General features: G+C 42.2%; 1 protein-coding gene across 3 annotated transcripts in view; it reads right to left on the bottom strand.

Annotated features, from left to right (window-relative positions):
- The window catches only part of RHBDL2 (rhomboid like 2), a 54,109-nt gene that overhangs the window by 12,621 nt on the left and 20,726 nt on the right, over nt 1–20,762 (bottom strand). For all 3 annotated transcript variants that reach the window (XM_029947172.1, XM_029947174.1, XM_029947173.1), the window contains 3 exons: nt 17,352–17,618; nt 13,963–14,111; nt 10,188–10,300 (listed from right to left, as the gene is read on the bottom strand). In XM_029947172.1, coding sequence (XP_029803032.1) covers nt 10,188–10,300; nt 13,963–14,111; nt 17,352–17,597 — 508 coding nt within the window. In that variant the 5' untranslated portion in view covers nt 17,598–17,618. The remainder of the gene's footprint in view (nt 1–10,187; nt 10,301–13,962; nt 14,112–17,351; nt 17,619–20,762) is intronic.

The raw sequence follows: 20,762 nt of genomic DNA, 5'->3' as shown, positions 1-20,762 counted from the left end.
ATGAAAGACTTATAATCAGAATATACATTAATATATATAATAAGAAATATAATCCAATTTTAAATGGGGCATAAGATTTTTTTTTGTCTTTATTTTATTTTGAGAGACAGAGAGGGCGGGGCGGGCAGAGGGAGAGGGAGACACAGAATTGAAGCAGGCTCCAGGCTCTGAGCTGTCAGCACAGAGCCCGACACAGGGCTCGAACTCACAAACTGTGAGATCATGACCTGAGCCAAAGTTGGACACTTAACCAACTGAGCCACCCAGGCACCCCAAGATATTTTTTAATAGAATTTATCTTGAGAGAGAGCACATGCACATGGCGGAGAGCAGAGAGAGAGAAAGAGAATCTTGAGCAGGCTCCATGTGGTTAGCACAGAGCCCGACAGTGGGCTCAATCTCACAAACTATGAGATCATGACCTGAACCAAAATCAAGAGTGAGATGCCCAGCTGACTGAGCCACCCAAATGCCCCTAAATGGCATAAGATTCGAACAGATACTTTACCAAAGAAGGCATGTGGATACCAAGGGAGCGCATGATGTTCAACATCATTGTTAGGAAAGGCAAATTAAAACCCAGTGAGATACCATTATATGCCAAATATATTGGCTAAAATTAAAAAGAATGATACCAGACGTTGCTGAGAATGTCAAGGAGCTGGAGCTTCTGGTGGAGGTATAGAATGGTACTCCAGGCAACCCTTGAAGAACACGGTTTGAACTGGTCAGGTCCACTCTTTCAGTTTTTTCCCCAATAAATACAGTACAGTACTGTAAATGGATTTTATCTTCCTTATGATTTTTTAATAAGTTTTATTTATGTGGGGCTCAAACCCACAAACCCAAGATTTTTTCTTTAGTTTATTGTACGAACACAGTACATAATACATATACAAATATGGGGGGGTGTGGGTGGCTCAGTCAGTTAAGCATCTGACTCTTGACTTTGGCTCAGGTCATGATCTCATGGGCTCTTCTGAGTGTAGAGCCTGCTTGGAATTCTCTCTCTCCCTCTCTCTCTGCCTTCCCCTGCTCATGCACCCACACACTCTGTCTCTCTCTCTTAAAATAAAGACTTAAAATATACATAAATACATTAATTGACTATGTTATCAATAAGACTGCAGGTCAACAGTAGGCTATTAGTAGTTAAGTTTTGGGGGAGTCAAATGTTATATGTGGATTTTCAACTGGGGGCAGGTGGCGGATCAGTGCCCCTACCTGCCACATTGTTCAAGGACCAACTATACTTTGTATCATATAACTTAACAATCTCACTTATATATCCAAGAGAGCAACACAAAAACTTGTACACAAATGTTCATAGCAGTGCTATTCATAACAGCCAAAAAGTAAAAAGAATCCCAATGCCCATCAGTTGACAGATGGGTAGAGAAAATGTGGTAGAACCACACAACGAAATATTGTCCAATAATAAAAAGGAATGAAATACTGATACAATATTGATGAACAATGAAAATATTATGCTAAGTGAAAAATGCCAATGACAAAGGACTGCATATGGTATGATTCCATTTATACTTAATATCCAGATAAAGCAAATCTAAAGCAACAGAAAGTAGATTAATGGTCGTCTAATCCTGGGGAAGGGGTTATGGTGTGAAGAGTGGTACAGGGTTTTTTTGGCAGACAAAAATGTTGTAAATTCAATTGTAATGATGGGTATATAACCCTATGAATTAAGTGGGGAAAAAACATTGTATATACTTTTTAGTTTTATTTATTTTGAGAGAGAGAGAGAGAGAGAGAGAGAGAGACTGCGCAAGAGGGGAGGGGCAAAGAGAGGGAGAGAGAGAATCCCAAGCAGGCTCTGCTCTGGCAGCTCAGAGCATGATGTGGGGTTCGAACCCAGGAAACCGCGAGATCATGACCTGAGCTGAAACCAAGTGTTGGACACTTAACTGACTGAGCCACCCTGGCATCCCTGAATTACAGATCTTAAATGAATGAATTGTATGATACATGACATATCTCAATAAAACTCTTCAAAAACATTGGCAGTCTCTTAAATGTTAAACATATCCTCTGATAGGATCCAGCCATTCCATTCCTAGGTATTTACATAAGAAAACCGAAAATATTTGAATACACAAATACTTTTGTTACACAAAAACCAAAATATATGATACATATAAATGTTCTTAGTGGCTTCATTTGCAATAGCCCCAAACTGAAAAAACAACCCAAATGTCCATCAGCAGTAGAATGGACAAATTGTGGTATATCCCTGGCAGTAAAAAGGAATCAACTATTTTAATTTTTTTAATATTTGTTTATTTTTTACAGAGAGACAGAGCATGAGCAGGGGAGGGGCAGAGAGAGAAGAGGCACAGAATCCAAAGCAGGCTCCAGGCTCAGAGATGTCAGCACAGAGCCTGACACAGGCCTTGAACCCACCAACCACAAGATCATGACCTGAGCCAAAGCTGGACACTGAACTTAATGAACCACCCAGGTGCCCCAAAAAGGAATCAACTATTGATACACATAATAACATACATAAATCTCAAAATAATTATGCCAACGGACCAAAGCTAGACAAATATAGAGTACATACCCTATGATTACATTTATATAAAGTTCTAGAATATATAAATTAATCTATAATGACCAATAATTGCCAGGGAGGGGCAATAGAGAGAGATTCCCAAGGGTCACCAAGAGTGATGGATACGTCTATTATCTTGACTTTGATTATAGTTTCCTGATTGGATACATGCATATTATACACTTAAATTTGTGCAGCTTATTATACGCCAATTATATCTCACTAAATAGGAAACAAAACAAGACAAAAACCCAGATCCCAGGGGCATGCCCAGAGATTCTGACTCAGTAGATGTGGGTGGGATCTGGATCGCTTTAGCTAGAACAAGTTCTCCAGGTGATTGTGATGATTAGTCAGACGGGGGAACGCTGGGTATGATTGCAGACCAGCATTTCTCCATCTTGAATGTGCATACAAATCACCTGTGGATGTGTTCAAATGCAGAGTCTGTTAGTGGGTCTGGTGTGGGGCCCAATAGTCTGCATTTTTAATGAGCTCCCAGGTGGTACCAATGCTGCTGATCCATGGACAAGGATGAGAAAACCAAAGTTATTTGATGTATCAAGGAATGTAGAAAAAAAAACAAAGCAAGAAAGCTACCTCCAAAAGTTTCGGATGGATACGTTTATGACATAGAGTGTAGTGAGGGTTTCACACGTGTGTCCTTAACTCCAAACTCAAGTTGTATACATTAAATATGTACATATTTTTGTATGTTAATCATACCTTAAAAGAGTTATTTTAAAATAAAACATTTTACATCAGGTTCCCCTTAACCTTTTCATGTATAATTTCTTTATTGGAATATTAATTAAGATTATGCTTTCCAAGAAAAGGAAAAAGTTGAAAGGGAATAGGTCGGCATAGCGGACGGTAACGAGCAATCCTGGATGTTTTGACTGTCTTCTGGGCACTGTCAGTGTTTTAGGAAGCATATAATATGATCGAACCGATGCTGGAGAAAGCCGACCAGGCAGCAGTGTGAAGGGTAGACCGGAATGGTAAAGAGACACTGGCCAAAAAGCTATTGCAAAATCAGGCAGAGGGTGTGAACAAGTTATTCACGTTCTCTCTTCTCTCCCTCCTCTGAAACTGAGGCAAGGCCAAGTCCACGGATTGGAATCCAGCTGTGGGGAAAATGAGCACAGATGCTAGAGCCAGGCAGGACCTCACTGCACGGAGGTTCTCAAAGGCGTATGCAGGAATGGAAAAACAGGTGTGCGCAGGAATGGACATAGAAGGTGGAAAAAAGATTCATAAAAGTAGGAGGGAAGCACAACGGGGAGCTGTGTCACTCAGCAACGCCAATTCTGTGCCTTTAACGCATCTCATGAATGCTTCCTACCCTGTGACCTCACTGTTCCGAGAGTAACATTTTCATCAGTTAAAAAAATGGTGAACACTGCAAAAGGGTGGATTGTGTCCCTCAAAAAGATGTGTTGAAGTTCTAACCCCCAGCACCTCAGACTGTGACATTATTTGGAAATAGGTTTGTTGCCGATATTGGAGGATAGTGTCCACAAACAGGATGGTGTCCTTATAAGAGGAGATGGGGACATATGAAAGGAGAACTCCATGTGACGATGGAGGCAAAGAACACAGTGTGGCATCTGCAAGCCAGGGGGTGCCAAGGACTGAAGGCCACGGCCAGAAGCCGGGGGAAGAGAGGAAGGCTTCTCCCCGAGAGTATGGGAGGAGAGCACGGCCCTGATTTCAGACTCCTAGCCTGCAGAGCTGTGAGGTGGTGCACTTCTGTTGCTTCAACCGCGCACTGTGTGATTCTTGGTTACGGGAGCCCTAGGAAACCCATACATGCACCCATTGCAAGAGAAGTAACTTATGGGTTGTGTGTAGAACCTCTACTATACTAATGCGGGTTTGTTGATGCCAGGTACATTTAATTTACTGGTTTTCTTTCAGAGACTAGTATGTTTTTCTAATATAAAAATAGAATTTTTGAAGGACAAAACATTGATTACATGGTATTTTTAAATCATTTCTATTTTATTAATGGCACAAAAATGTGTTATCAAGACATGAAGAGACAAGGAAGAAATGTAAATGCTTATTACTAAGTGAAAGAAGCTAATCTGAAAAGACTACGATTCCAACTATCTGACATTCTGGAAAAGACTAAACTACGGAGACAGTAAAAGAACCAGTGGTTGCTGGAGGCTGGGGGTTGGGGGTAGGGATGAATAGTGGAGCACAGAAAATTTTTAGGACAGGGAGCGTACTGTGTATGACACTATAATGATGGATATGTGCCTTCACACATTTATCCCGAATCATAGAGTATACAATGCCAAGAGTGAACTTTTTTGTGGATTCTGGGTGATTATGACGTGTCCTTGGAGGTTCATCAATTGTAACACATGCCCACTCTGTTGAGGGATGTTGATAAGGAGAGAGAGGGCTATGCATGCAGGGGGCATGGGGTGTATGGGAAATCTCTATGCCTTCCACTCAATTTTTCTATGAACCTTAAACCACTCTAAAAAATAAAGTGTTTAACTTATAAAAACCTTTCAATGAGCAAATTTTAATTTTTTTATTTTTATTTTCTGAAAAAATTTTTAATGTTTATTTATTTTTGAGAGAAAGAGAGACAGAGCATGAGCAAGGGAGGGGCAGAGAAAGAGAGGAAGACACAGAATCCGAAGCAGGCTCCGGGCTCTGAGCTAGCTGTCAGCACAGAGCCCAACATGGGGCTTGAACTCACAAGCCGTGAGATCCTGACCTGAGCTGAAGTTGGACGCTTAACCAACTGAGCCACCCAGGTGCCCCAATGAGCAGATTTTTAAAATAAACTTCATTCTTTTTTTTAAACGCTCATTATATATCACAACCCTGAAGTACAAAAGTATACTTCTTTTTTATTTATTTATTTTGAGGTGGGAGAGAGGGTGCACACTCATGTGTGCGCTCAGAAGAGGGGCAGAGAGGGAGCAAGAGGATCCCACATAGGCTCCTGTGCAGCCAGTGCAGAGCCCAAAATGTAAAATTTTTAAATGACATGTAGTTTCAAATAGGAGCATTATATCGACTGTGCCTACTCCAATTGTGGGGAAAAATGTATTGTAACTTAACTGTTAATTCCCACCTTTCCCAGTATCGGTCATTTGTGCTTGCAGACTAATCAGAAAGTGTTATGGGGTGCCTGGGTGGCCCAGTCAGTTTAGCATCTGACTTTGCTTCAGGCCATGATCTCACAGTTCAGGAAGTCAAGCCCCGCATAGGGTGAGCTGAAGCCCCAATCCGGGCTCCACACTCTCTCTCCTTCTCTCTCTGCACCTCTCTCATTCACACTCTCTCTCAAAAATAAATGAAAGGGGCGCCTGGGTGGCTCAGTCGGTTGAGCGGCCGGCTTTGGCTCAGGTCATGATCTCACGGTTTGTGGGTTCGAGCCCCGCGTCGGGCTCTGTGCTGACAGCTAGCTCAGAGCCTGGAGCCTGCTTCAGATTCTGTGTCTCCCTCTCTCTCTGACCCTCCCCTGCTCGCGCTGTCTCTCTCTGTCCCTCAAAAATAAATAAAAGACATAAAAAAATTTTAAAAAATAATAAATGAAAGAAATAAAGTGTTACAAAATATGTTTAAAACCCACTAAAATTTTTTTTTTAATTTTATGATGTTTATTTCTGAGACAGAGAGAAACAGGCATGAGTGAGGGAGGGGCAGAGAGAGAGGGAGACACAGAATCCAAAGCAGACTCCAGGCTCTAAGCTGTCAACACAGAGCCCCAGCTGGGGGCTCAAACCCACAAACCATGAGATCATGACTTGAGCCAAAGTTGGACCCTTAACCGACTGAGCCACCCAGGTGTCCCATAAAACCCACTAAAACTCTTAACTAAGAAACCTTAAAACAGATTAGGAAATTGTTTCCCTGCTTTTTAAATGTGAATTTCTTTTTTCTTTTTAATGTTTATTCATTTTTTGAGAGAAAAAAGACAGTGCATGAGTGGGAAGGGGCAGAGAGTAAGGGAGACACAGAATCTGAAGCAGGCTCCAGGCTCTGAGCTGTCAGCACAGAACCCAATGCGGGGCTCGAACCCACAAACCGTGTGACAACCTGAGCTGAAGTCAGATGCCTAACTGACTGAGCCACCCAGGCACCCCCTTAAGTGTGAATTTCTAAGACTTGTTGCACATTCCCAGCAGCAAAATCACACAAGGAGAAAATGATTTCCAATTAGTTTTCAAAATGTCCTTTCAAAGCATGAGTATTTTTGGAAAAGCAGTTACATTCTTTCTCCTTGTGTGAAAAAAAGCTTTATATGCTCAAAGGAACAAATTTTGTGTTTGATTTTTCAACAACTTCTGTTAGGTAGTATCGTTTTGAAAGACTTTTGTTACCACAGGGGGTAAAAAGTCAGCAACTTAGACACTCATCGTTTTGTAAAAAGAAACATGCATAGCCTTTAAATAGAGCAAAAGAGGGGCGCCTGGGTGGCTCAGTTGGTTGAGTGTCCAACTTTGGCTCAGGTCATGATCTCATGGTTCATGGGTTCAAACCTCTCATTGGGCTCTATGCTGACAGCTCAGAGCCTGGAGCCTGCTTCGTATTCAGTGTCTCCCTCTCTTTCTGTCCCTCTTCCAACTTGCACTCTGTCAGTCTCTCTCTCAAAAATAAGTAAACATTAAAAAAGTTTAAATAAAATAAAATGAGCAAAGGATGAAAGGAATCCCTCTAACTGATTTCGAGACTCCTATTTATGTAGCTACAGTGGTGTGAACTACATGGTATTGGTGGAGGGATAATAAATCAGTCAATGGAAAAAACAGGAAAACCCAGAAATAGTGCCCTACAAATAGAGCCAGCTGATTTTTGACAAAGGTGCCAAAAAATTAATGAAGGAAGTAGAATTTTCAATAGATTGTTGTGAGATATTTGGATATCCCCCCTCCAAAAAAACCCCCAAAATAACCTCAATCTAAACCTCACATCTTATACAAAAATTAGCTAACTCAAAAATGGATCACATATTTCAATGTAAAGTCTAAAACTATAACTTTAGAAGATAATGGAAAATCTTTAAGACCTTGTGCCCAGTGAAGAATTATCAGATATGACCAAAAGCATGATTCATAAATGAAAAATTGATAAATCAGACTTCATCAAAATTTAAAACTTCAGGTCCATGAAAGACTATTAAAACAATGCAAAGACAGACACACTCTGAGAAATATATACCTTGTAAACTACATATTCAATAAAGGGCTAGGATCTAGAATATGTAAAGAACTCTTTGAATTCAATGGTTTAAAAAAAAGCTAATTAGGAAACGGGCAAAAGACATGAATAGGTATTTCACTAAAGGGGTTATATAGATGGCAAGTAAGCACACAAAAAGGTGTTCAACATCATTAGCCATTGGAGAAAAGCAAATTAAGAACGAGATGAGATATCACTCCACAGAGCACAGCTAAAAATAAGAAAGGTGGGGCTCCAGGGTGGCTCAGTCTGTTGAGTGTCTGGCTTCAGCTCAGGTCATGATCTCACAGTTCATGAGTTCGAGCCCCACATCAGACTCTGTGCTGACAGCTAGCTCAGAGCCTGGAGTCTGTCTTCGGATTCTCTTTCCCTATCTCTGACCCTTCTCTGCTCACATTGTCTCTCTCTCTCAAAAATAAATAAAACATTTTTAAAAAATAAAGAAGGTGACAACACCAACGCTGGTGAAGATGTGGGGAACTGAATTACTTAAATAATATTGGAAGGAATGTAAAATTAAATAGCCATTCTGGAAAACATTTTGGCAAGTTCTTAAAAAATTAAATATGCAACTACCACACAACCTAAGACCTGTGTTCTTGGGCATTTGTCCCAGAGAAATGAAAACTTAGGTTCACAAAACTTTGTACTTCTGTTCACAAACACCTGTACACAAAGGTTTGCAACAGGTTTATTTTGTAACAACCCCAAACTGGAAACAACCCAAGTAGTCTCCAATGAGTGAAGGGTTAATCAAATGGCAGTACATCCATGCCATGGAATACTAGTCAGCAATAAAATGAATGAACTGTTGGGATACCTGGGTGGCTCAGTTGGTTAAGCCTCTGACTCTCAATGTTGGCTCAGGTCATGATCTCACAGTTTGTGGGTTCGAGTCCCATGTGTAGCTCTGCGCTATCAGCAAGGAAGCCTGCTTGGGATTCTGTCTCTCCCTCTCTCTGCCCCTCCCCCACTTGTTTTCTCTCTATATCCCTCTCTTTCTCACTCTCTCAAATTAATAAACTTAAAAAATTTTAATTGTTCAAAAAAAAAAATGAATGAACTATGGTATGCAACAACCTACATGAATCTCCAGAGAATTATGCTGTGTGAAGACAGCCAATCCCAAAGGTGATATACTGTATTATTCTATTTATACAACATTCTAGAAGTGAGAAAATTACAGAAATAGAGAACAGATTAGTGGTTGTCAGGAGTGAAGGAGGGTATGGGGTGGGAAAGAAGAGTATATGGCTGTAAAAATGCAAAATGGGGAATCCGTTGTTTTGCACCTTGGCTGTATCAATGTGGATCTCCTGGTTGTGATAGTCTACTATAATTTGCAAGCTGTTACCACTGGGGGTAACTGGCTAAAGGATACATGAGACCCCTAGCTATTTATTTCTTACAACCATGATGTAAAAAGTTTAACTAAAAAAAATGTTTACAATAAATAAATACATGGATGGATGTAAATTCTGATATATTCTGCTTAGACCAAAGTGAATCATCTTAAGGCACGCCCAGTTGCAGAGATCACTGGCGTATGCCACTAGCCCCTGCTGAGGCTTTGGGCCCCTCCAGTTCTTCTCTACATTCCTTCAAGCTGCCTTTCTGAAATGGAAATTTGCTCCTGTACTCCCAAGATCACTAGACTCACACATTGGGCCTTCCTGATCCGGCTGTAGGTCTCTACCCAATGTAAGCCCTTGGATACCAAACTACACACAACTTCCAACTGTACAAAACCCTGTCTGACTGTGGCATACCTGAGGACAGGCACAATGACTTCTCTCTGCTTTTTTTTTTTTTTTTTTGAGTGAGAGAGCTCACAAGCAGGGCAGAGGCAGAGAAAGAGGGAGAGAGAGAATCGTAAGAGAGAATCTGCAACCCCGCATGGGCCCTGATGCAGTCTCAATCTCAAACCATGAGATGATGACCTGAGCCAAAATCAAGAGTTGGACACTTAACCGACTGAGTCATGCATGTGCCGCTCTCTCTGCTGATCTTATCTCAAATATTTTAATTCTAATTAACTTCTTTCTTTTTGTTTTTTCACGTTTATTTTACTCACCATCCTGAGATCAGGAGTCACATGCTCTTCTGACTGAGCCAGCCAGGCAACCCTCTAACTTACTTTTTTTTACTTTTTTTAAGTTTTATTTATTTAAGAAATCTCTACACTCAACATGGGGCTCGAACTCATGAGCCTGAGATCAAGAGTCACGTGCTCTGTCGACTGAGCCAGCCAGGCTCCCCTAATTAACTTATTTCTAATACTTATCAGATTCCCTACCTCAGACTAGGAGTGCAATAAATCTTGACTGAAATGTTTATTACTTCTGCTTCGTTTATTGCCTCCTAAGAGGCGCGGATTCTGTGTTACCCTCAGAACACTGACCTGCGATCACTCCAGCCAGGTACACCAGCCCTACTCGGAGGCCTTTGTGGACCATTTCCAAGGGAATACCCAGCATGAGCTGCATAACAAGATTCCCCAGGATGTGCTGAACTCTGCAGAGACAAACAGAGTAGTCAGATTATTATGAGTAACCCACATAGCTATTTCTTTGGGACATTAACAGGCTAGTTATAGACTTGCTTAACTCAAATTCCATTCTCTAATCTTTTCAGGTGACTTTTAAAAAATAAAATTGCGACACAGAGCTTCAATATGTAAAACAGGTAAAAGGACATTTTAGAAGTATACATCTATTTTATACGTTCTGTTTCATGACAGTTACTGACAGCGTCAGAGAGTGATGAGTCAGTTTAGGAACATAAACGTGAATTTAGGTGACAATTGCCGTCTCATGTCAGCCCCAGCTTCGGTTGCATGGAATTGAGAAAACCCTAATTCACTCACACTGAGTTTAAATTTCAATAGTTTTGGTTTCTTTTTTAATGTTTTTAATTTATTTTTGAGAGACAGAGAGAGGCAGCATGAGCAGGGGAGGGTCAGAGAGAGAGGGAGATGCAGAATCTGAAACAGGCTCCAGGCTCTGAGCTAGCTGTCAGCACAGAGCCCTACATGGGGCTCGAACCCACGAACTGTGAGATCATGACCTGAGCCGAAGCCGAATGCTTAACCGACTGAGCCACCCAGGCACCCAGTTTGGTTGTTTTATTTTTTTTTAACATAGGCTCCACCTCCAACATGGGGCTTGAACTCAACATGAAGATCAAGAGTCATGTGCTCTACAGACTGAGCCAGTCAGGTGCCCCAAATTTCAATAGGTTTTTAAACAACAGTCTTGAAATCTTAGGCTATTTTTTAATAAAACAGAAATGGCAAGAGAAACCCATATTCCCAGTTCTACATTAAAAAGTTGAAAAGCAAGTTTACCAGATGAAAAAGAAAGTTTACCCATGAATACTAATTTAGTATCTCCCATTACTACAGTTTGATATAGAACATATCTGACTACAGGTGGTTTTTATTATAGTTTTTAATAAGTAAAAATGTGTTTTAAATTTTTTTAACATTTTTATTTATTATTGAGAGACAGAGAGAGACCAAGCATGAGCATGGGAGGGACAGAGAAAGGGGGAAACACAGGATCCAAAGGAGATTCCAGGCTCTGAGCTGTCAGCACAGAGTCCACTATAGGGCTCGAATTCACAAACCGTGAGATCATGACCTGAGTGGAAGCTGGATGCTTAACCGACTGAGCCACTCAGGCGCCCTGGTAAAAAAAAACTTTTTTTAATTTTTTTAATGTTTTTATTTATTTTTGAGAGAGAGATCACGAGTGGGAGAAGGGCAGAGAGAGAGGGAAACACAGAATTGGAAGGAGGCTCCAGGCTCTGAGCTGTCAGCACAGAGCCCAATGCAAGGCTTTAACTCACGAGCTGTGAGATCATGACCTGAGCCAAAGTCGGACGCCCAAATGACTAAGCCACCCAGGCACTCCGGTAAAAATGTTTTTAAATAAAATTCATATTATTTGCTTGTCAAACCCCACCAGCATCTCTGGAGAATCTCTGAATGTACTTTGGAACATTTCCACATTACAATAATCCTTAATTTAGTAGCACAAGGCTTTATTTTATTTTAAAGGAGATTTCAGGTTAAACCAAAAAGGTTAAAAAAAATAGGTGTTGGATCCTCCACAAAATGCAAGAGTTTTCATATTCATTTTAGGGATTGTGTTTTGGATTATAATTTACTTAACAGAGGCTCTCCGGGCACACCCTGCAGAACAGATTACTTACCTTCATGGCTACATGTGCACCAGCCACGACTATCACTGTCCAAGTCATCTTCAAAGACATACAAGAAGTAACATGTAATTCAGCACAAAAGAGTCTAGCAAGGACAGTTACACTAGTCTTATCGAGAACTCAGACATAAAGAGTATTTGGGAATACTCTGTGAATCTGAGCAAAGTCAGTGGGAGCCATCCCATCTTATTCTTTGGGAACAGCTTGAGAGATCACGAGTGGGAGAAGGGCAGAGAGAGAAAGAGAGAGGGAGACACAGAATTGGAAGCAGGCTCCAGGCTCTGAGCTGTCAGCACAGAGCCCTACATGGGGCTCGAACCCACAAACCACGAGATCATGGCCTGAGCCGAAATCAAACATTGAACCAACTGAGCCACCCAGGTGCCCCTCCCCTTGCTGGTTTTAATACCAAGCTACTGCTGCCAACTTGCCACCATGAGAGAAAGGTCAAGGGAAAAGCAGAGATGCCAGCACAGAACCAAGTGTCTTGGCTTCATTAAATTGATGAATTAACCACATACCTCTGGGCTTCTTATGTGGTAAAGAACTAACCTCCATTTGTTTAGGCCCCCATTAGACTTTTTATTACTTCTATCCAAGAGCATTCCTAACTTATATAACCCCATATGTGACCTGTCCTGCACAGCCTTGGGAATTCTTGCTGAGTGCTGTATTATGCACTGCAAAAATTACATTATAACCATTGTCTCATTTAATCACAGCAAACTTATGAGGTCGTACTATCACCCCACTTTACAGATGTGGAAACTGAGGCACAGAGACATTAAGTAACTATTGTACACTATAATACTATATGGTCTTGAATTACTATTTAACTGACTGTTCCCCCCTTATAATTTTAAAGTCCTCGAGTACAGAAACCACATTTGTTCAGAACATGGTAAGTGGAAGACCAAACTGAAAGTATCCATAAAAACTGGGCAGTTAGCAATTTTGCCATTGACTTGTCAAACCTCAGAGCCCTGTGTCCTGCCATGGATCCCTATTTAGCCACTGGCTAGAGTCTTCCTTCAAGGTCCAGGGCTGGGTAGGTCATGTAGATGAAGCTGGCCTCACCTGGAACCCCAGGTGTTCACTGGAGGGGGTGGGGGCCAGCAGCAAACGCCTCCCTGTCTGCAGTGGGCATGGTGAAATGTGGGTCTGAACAAGGCCGTAAAAGACTACTAGTGTATAAGAAGCTATAAACCAAAACTAATGCCCATTGCTTGTATTATTGAGGTAGACAACAGTATTATACACTCAGCAAAGTGCTCATGAACTAATTCTTTTTAAGTGTGTGGCAGGGTGGGTAGGGAGGGACTGCTGATTCATGTCCTAAAGGGAACATTTTAACATCAAACAACTAGGGGAACATACGTGTGGTTTAGTAATGATTGGGTCTCTTCTCATTAGTGTTCTTATGTAACTACCAGTATTAGGCTGCCATATGCAACATTAAGTACATTGGACTTGGAATTAGCACCAATGGGTTGAGGTTCTCCCTCTGCCATGTAGCCATGGGAATGGAATGAGCAATACATCCCCTCAGCCTCGGACATGAAGCAGCAGGAACACCTGCCTCCTAGGGTTGCTGTGAGGATCAGACAAGGTTATGGACACGTAGGTGTCTTATCAATAATAAAGCACCAACCAGGGGCACCTGGGTCGGTCAGTCAGTTAAGCATCCGACTTCGGCTCAGGTCATGATCTCGTGGCTTGTGAGTTTGAGCCCCACATCGAGCTCTGTGCTGACAGCTCAGAGCCTGGAGCCTGCTTCAGATTCTGTCTCCCTCTCTCTCTGCCTCTCCCCTGTTCACACTGTCTCTATCTCTCTCAAAAGTAAATAAACAATAATTTTTTTTAAATAATAATAATAAAACATCAACCAGATGTTGGGGGTTACAGGTACTCACAGGCTACCTCCTCCATCAGCGACTTATATCATTCCTTACCCAGCATGCACCAGCATATAGGAGATGAACCTCCAGGCTTCCTCCCTCTTCTCAGGACTATAGATAAAGGGGCTCTCCAGGATGCCAGTGTCCAAGGTGATCCACTGTTTCTGAGGCTTCCACACAGCATAGTAAATAAACACTGCCAGCTGACAGGGAGGGGCAGACATGAATGTTAACCACCTTCTGCAGAGTGGCCCCATTCAAGCCCACAGGCACTACCTTGGTTTCAAATGATTAGCTCTCAAGTGGGCCATTCCATACAGGTGCTCAGAAGATGACAGGAATTAAATTTCCCTGCTGCATATCTGCCCACGTAACTGTGGTCACAGCCTACTTCCTCCAGTGAGTAGGAGCAGCCCTACCCCAAATATAAAGGAGACGCTTTCTGAACCCCTTGCCCCCTTAAACACCCTCTGCCCTCATGTTTTCACACCCATTTAGTCTTTCATTTACACCGTAACATTCAGTCACTGCTGGCTTCCAAAGAATAGAAGAAGGAAAGGGAACAATAGAAACTTTACAGCAGAGAAGCCTGGCAAACACGACCTTAACCAAATGATGAAGGCTCATGTCAACAGGGACGTCATGTGGATGTCCCCTTCTCCCTGATGTGATACGATGAGAAAAGCACTTCCCCTCTGCGTGTTCCTCCCCAAAACCCATAACTCCAGACTAATCATCAGACAAGCCCACATTGGGGGATAATCTACAGAAACCTGGCCCCATGCTCCTCAAAACTATCAGTCATGAAAACAAAGACAGCCTGAGAAACTGTCACAGATTAGAGGACACTAGGGGGACAGGACAACTGAATGTGATAATTCTGGGTTGCAGGATACAGAAGGAACAGAAAGAGGACATTAATGGAAAAGTTGGTAAAAATAAGTATTAAGGGGTGCCAGGGTGGCTCAGCCAGTCAACTGTCCAACTTTGGTTCAGGTCATGATCTGCGCCCCACATCTGGCTCTCTGCTCTCGCCCAGGGCCTGCTTTGGATCCTCTGTCTCTCTCTCCCTCTCTCTCTCTCTCTCTCTCTCTCTCTCTCTGCCCCTTCCTTGCTCACGTTCTCTCTCCCTCAAAAAATAAACATTAGGGGCACCTGGGTGGCTCAGTTGGTTAAGCCTCCAACCTTGGCTCAGGTCAGATCTCACGTTCGTGGGTTCGAGCCCCACATCGGGCTCTGTGCTGACAGCTAGCTCAGAGCCTGGAGCCAGCTTCCAGTTCTGTGTCTCCTTCTCTCTCTGCCCCTCCCCCTCTCATGCTCTGTCTCTCTCTGTATCAAAAATAAATAAAACATTAAAAAAAATAAAATAAACATTAAAAAAATAGATTTTAAAATAAATAAATAAAAACTTTTATTTAAGGGGCACTTGGGTGGCTCAGTCAGTTGAGCATCCAACTCTTAATTTCAGCTCAGGTCATGATCCCAGGGTTGTGGGATTGAGCCCCACATCAGCATGGAACCTACTTGAAATTCTCTCTCTCTCTCCCTCTGCCCATCTCCCCTGCTCATGCTTCCTCTCTCTCTAAAATTAAAAAAAATTAAATTAAAAAATAAAAAGTAAAGGTTTTATTTAAAAAACATCTTGGAGCACCTGGGTGCCTCAGTCCATTGTGCGTCCAGCTCTTGATTTCAGTTCAGGTCCTGATCTCATGGTTGTGGGATGGAGCCCTGTGCAAGGTATGCAGGGCTCTGCACCAGGAGCTTGGATCCTGTTTAGTATTCTCTCCCTCTCTCACTATCCCTCCGCCACTTGTTCTCTCACACACTCACTCTCACTCCCAAAATAAATAAGCATTTTAAAAAAACCTGATCTTTCAGGGTGCCTGGCTGGTTCAGTCAGTAGAGTGTGCGACTCTTGATCTCAGGGTTCTAAGTTCGAGCCCTATATTGGGTATAGAGATTACTAATAAATAAATAAACAAATCAGTCGATCGATTGATAGAGAAATTATTTTTAAAAAAGAATGTGATCTTTCCATGAGAGACAGATATCTTAGTACCTGCTCCATGACCCTTCCTTAGAAAACTGCCTTCTCCACAGCACTGACTACAACGGTCATGTTTTATATCATGTGACTTTATCCTATTATGCCCAAATTCCCCCAGCCCCCTAGCACTCACACACCTGACTGGACCATGGGCAGGCCAGCCAGTCCATAGGCTAGAAGGATAACATGATAGAGTGCACCAGGAATACTGACACATTAGCCTTTTCTTTATCTGAACCATAAGAGGCAAGGTCCCTATGACAGTTCATTTTATGTATCAATTTGGCCAGACCATGATACCCAGATTATTTGATCAAACATGATTCTGGATGTTTCTGTGAAGATATTTTTTAGATGAGATCAATGTTAAAATCAATAGACTCTGAGCAAAGCAGATTACCTTCCATAAGTGGTATCTCAACAAATCAATTTAAAGCCTTAATAGAATAGATTGATCTCCTCTGAGAGAAAAGGAATTCTGCCTTTAAGGGAATGTATGACTGCCTTTGAACTCTAACTACATCTCTTATCACTCTAGGTCTCTAGTCTGCCAGCCTATCCTAGAGTTTGAACTTGCCAAGCTTCTATAATTACATGAGCCAATTTCTTAAAATCAATCAATTTCTCTCTCAATATCTATGTAGCGATGGATAGATGGATGAATGGATGGATGGATGGATAGATAGGTAAATAGATTGATAGGGAATGTATGTGTGTTTGCATGTGTACACACCCTATTACTTGTGTTTCTTGAAAGAACTCTAATACCATCCTTGATAAGGAAGTTGAGACATCAATAGGAATGAAAAGGATTCCATTAGAGACTTCCTAATGTCCCTGAAGTCACACTCCACACACATACATCCTCTGCCAATTTCTTTATGAGACATCATGGTGTAGGAGATAAAGGTAGGTACGATGAGGCTTAGGAGAAGCACAATGCTGGCCCGGTCAACATATGTGACCTTCGGCAAGTCATCCCACCTCTCTGAGCCTTGTACTCTTTTCTGGAAAATAAAAGGGCTTACTTGATCAGTCTGAAAACACACTAAATGCTACCACGGTAGACATCATTAGAGGATTCCTTTTTTTTTTTTTTTTTCCTACTGAAAAAAATCAGAACCAATCAGTTCATGAGATCAAACCGATTTGTGACCCCAAGATTATTTGCTTTCCAAAGCCCCAACATCTAAAATGAAATTGTAGTCACAGCTGGGAAGGGGACTTGCTTGAAAAATAAATCATAGGAAAGACCTAAAGAGGCTCCAGAGAGAGTTAGGTTGAGTTCTGTGTGTGCTGTACTTGCCACATCAAACTCTCTTCTCTAGATGTGATCACAGCCCTCGTATGTTTGCAACTGGTACTTGCACTAGTGCATACCACCCAACCCACTCACCTCAGCAATGCTGATGGAGATGATGAACACAGGGGGTGGGAGGCAGTTAGCTCTCTCCAAGTATGTTCTTCGGACCTTTTCAGGAAGCATCCATTTTGAGACAACCCTGTGGACCTTTTTAGCCTTGAAGGGGTCTATACCTCCTCCATCCTCTCGCATTTCCTTCTCTTCTTCCAGCTCTCCTTTCATGTCCCTATCCAAATTCAGATTCACATCCTCCATCTCCAAATTGCGATCAGCAGCCATTGTCCTGGGTCTTCCCTCCACCTAAAAGGGACATGAATATCAAGGAAAAATAGATGACTTTATAGTCTTTGGGCATGGATCTTTCCTGAGCTGTCTGGTACAATCATTGGTTTCCTAGGCCTTTTCTGCATATTAATAGGAGGCAGTTGAAGATCTGGTGTCCACATACTCATAATATCTATAACCTATCACCAGCATGTAATTGTGACAAAGTAATAGGGTCTCCCCAAATGAGGGAGAGGGCTTCCAGGGGTCACTTCTAGTTTCATCAATTGCCACCCCCCAAAGAATGGACTAGAGCCTTGAAATAGAAACTCTACCTTGTATGCCCCTTCCTTCCCCTCTGCCCCTGACTGTCAACTATCAGTGTAAGAGATGCCTTGGCCATGAAGTGATACATCTCAGAGCTCAAACCACACATCCCCCGTAAATGAACCCAGTCTCATTCAGCGAAAGTGAATGGCCCCCTTTCCAATTTTAGTTTCATCTTGCTTCCCCTCCCAGTCTGAACACAGGTCTCAGATTCCTGACTCAGAATCAAAAATAATTTACTGAGACTCTACTGTGTATCAGGCACTATGCTAGGGGCTTTCACATCTACTGACTCATCGGACTTCCACAATAACCCCAGGAGGCGGGGATCTGTAGTCCCATTTATAGATAAAAAACTGGGCTGCCCCTTCTGCTTCCCAAAAAAGAATCAAACCTACATCTTCTCTAAATTGCCAGTTTCCTTTCTAAAATACCAGCACTGCCCATTCTGTAGCACACTTGAGTTAGGAAGGCCATTTCCTGCCGGTCCTCCCGGCACAAGGTCAGTATCCTTGCTGAAACACATTTTCCCAACTATGCTCTGACATCCAAAGCTCTTGGCTGAATTCCTCCTAATTTCCACAACAAGTATTCTCTTGAACTCAATCCTCAACATCCAATTATTCAAGTATTTATTCAGTAAATATCTATGAAACACCTACTATCAAGCTACCATCCCTAGTCCAAAGGGTTGACAATGTAATGGAGGAGACAGAGGTCAATAAAAATCATACAAATAATTGTATCATTACACTGTGATAAAGGACACCAAGCAGCATGTCTGTCACAGAGAGGGCTGATCCACATACTCTTTCCTCTCCCTGGGCCATGTACCGTCCTTTCCCTGTTGGTCTGGTTCTGTGGGGTTTTTTTTTAATGTTTGTTTGTTTATTGAGAAAGAGAGAGAGAGTACAGCAGGGGGAGGCACAGATAGAGAGAGGGAGAGAGAGAATCCCAAGCAGGCTCTGAGCTTTCAGTTCAGAGCCCGACGAGGGGCTTGAACTCACAAAACGTGAGATCATGACCTGAGCCAAAAACAAGAGTTGAGCACTTAACTGATTGAGCCACCCTGATTAACTAGGTGCTCCTGGTTCTGTTATTCTCACTCCTGGTTAAACTACTTAAATCATTCAAATATTTCTGTGGTCAAAAGGAGGGGAAGGGTGGGAGTAGTAAGGGAAAAAATAATATTGCAAAATACTACATAGAGTACAATCCAATTTTTGTAAAAAGGAACATACTGATACACACACAGGAAGAAATCTGGAGAATTAACCATGATTGTATCTGGATGGTGGGTGGGATTTCACTAGATTTTTGGCTCCTGTGCCGGGGAGGGGGGGGGGCAGAATTTGTGAAGCCTGAAGTATAAACAATTTAGGGGGCTTTCCTTGGAAAAAATAATATAAAATTAAAATTACAAAATATAAAAATTGCAAAAGTGGATACTGGCCTTTGAAGAAGCCCATGTAAGTGAAAGAGACCTGAAGTTTAAGCTTTCATTAGCTTCCGAGGTAGCCTTTGTTTATATTTGATTTTTAAAGTTTGTATTACTATTTTAATTAAGAAACAAAAAACAACGGGGCGCCTGGATGGCTCCGTCGATTAAGCATCCAACCTCAGCTCAGGTCATGATCTCATGGTTCATGAGTTTGAGTCTCAAATCAGGCTCTGTGCTAGTAGTGTGGAGCCTGTCCTGGGATTCGTGCTCTCTCCTCTCTGCCCCTCCCCTACTCAAGCTTTCTCTGGGTCTCAAAATAAATAAATAAATAAATAAATAAATAACTTTTTATAGATAAATAAATAAATAAAGCCATATCTAGGGCCCCTTGACTTGATCCTAAAGTCTCAACTACTGCACTACTTCACCCTTCTCTTTGTGGCCCAGTGTCTTGAAGGAGTCTGCACCCCTAACCAGCTGGTCCTCTGTACCCCACATTGGAATTGATCTCCTGAGTTAACACCCTTCAAACAAATCTGATTCAAGGGCACCTGGGTGGCTCAGTTGGTTAAACGTCAGATTTCGACTCAGGTCATGATCCAGGGGTTCATGAGTTGGAGCCCTGAATCAGGCTCTGTGCTGACAGCTCAGAACCTGGATGGAGCCTGCTTCAGACTCTGTGTTCCTCTTTCTCTGTGTCCCTCCCCCACACGCATCCTGTCTCTCTCTCTCTCTCTCTCTCTCTCTCTCTCTCTCTCAAAAATAAACATTTTTTTAAAAAGTTAATTTAGGGGCACCTGGGTGGCTCAGTCGGTTAAGCCTCCGACTTCGGCTCAGGTCAGAGCTCACGTTCGTGGGTTCGAGCCCCACGTCGGGCTCTGTGCTGACAGCTAGCTCAGAGCCTGGAGCCTGCTTCCCGTTCTGTGTCTCCTTCTCTCTCTGCCCCTCCCCCTCTCATCCTCTGTCTCTCTCTGTATCAAAAATAAATAAAACATTTAAAAAAATTTTTTTTAAGTTAATTTAAGAAAATCTACTTGAGAAGTGATGTGAGTCCCAACCACACAGGCGGAGCACCCTTGGCATTTCAAAGCACATACCCACGCAAAATCTCACGTACTCCTCAGAATAATCTGAGGTAAAAAGAAGGCAAGGGTTGTGTCCCCACTTCTCATCTTCAGCCTTCCTAACAGACCTTCTTTCATCCATCTTTCATCTCAACCATATTTTATTCACGGACTTCCTTCTCCCGCCCTCAAACCACAGGCATCCCCTCTGCCTGCTTCAACAACACTCTTGTCCTACAACTGGACTTCTCTAACTCGGTGACGAGGAGCTAGTGGCAAGGTCACTAGAGGACAGGAACACAGGCTTTGACATTAGATAGACTGGGGGAATGGCTCCGTCTGAGTTTT

This window comes from Suricata suricatta, chromosome 8, assembly GCF_006229205.1.
Source record: "Suricata suricatta isolate VVHF042 chromosome 8, meerkat_22Aug2017_6uvM2_HiC, whole genome shotgun sequence".
In the NCBI taxonomy this organism is placed as follows: domain Eukaryota; kingdom Metazoa; phylum Chordata; class Mammalia; order Carnivora; family Herpestidae; genus Suricata; species Suricata suricatta.
This window is presented reverse-complemented; position numbering and strand designations above follow the sequence as displayed.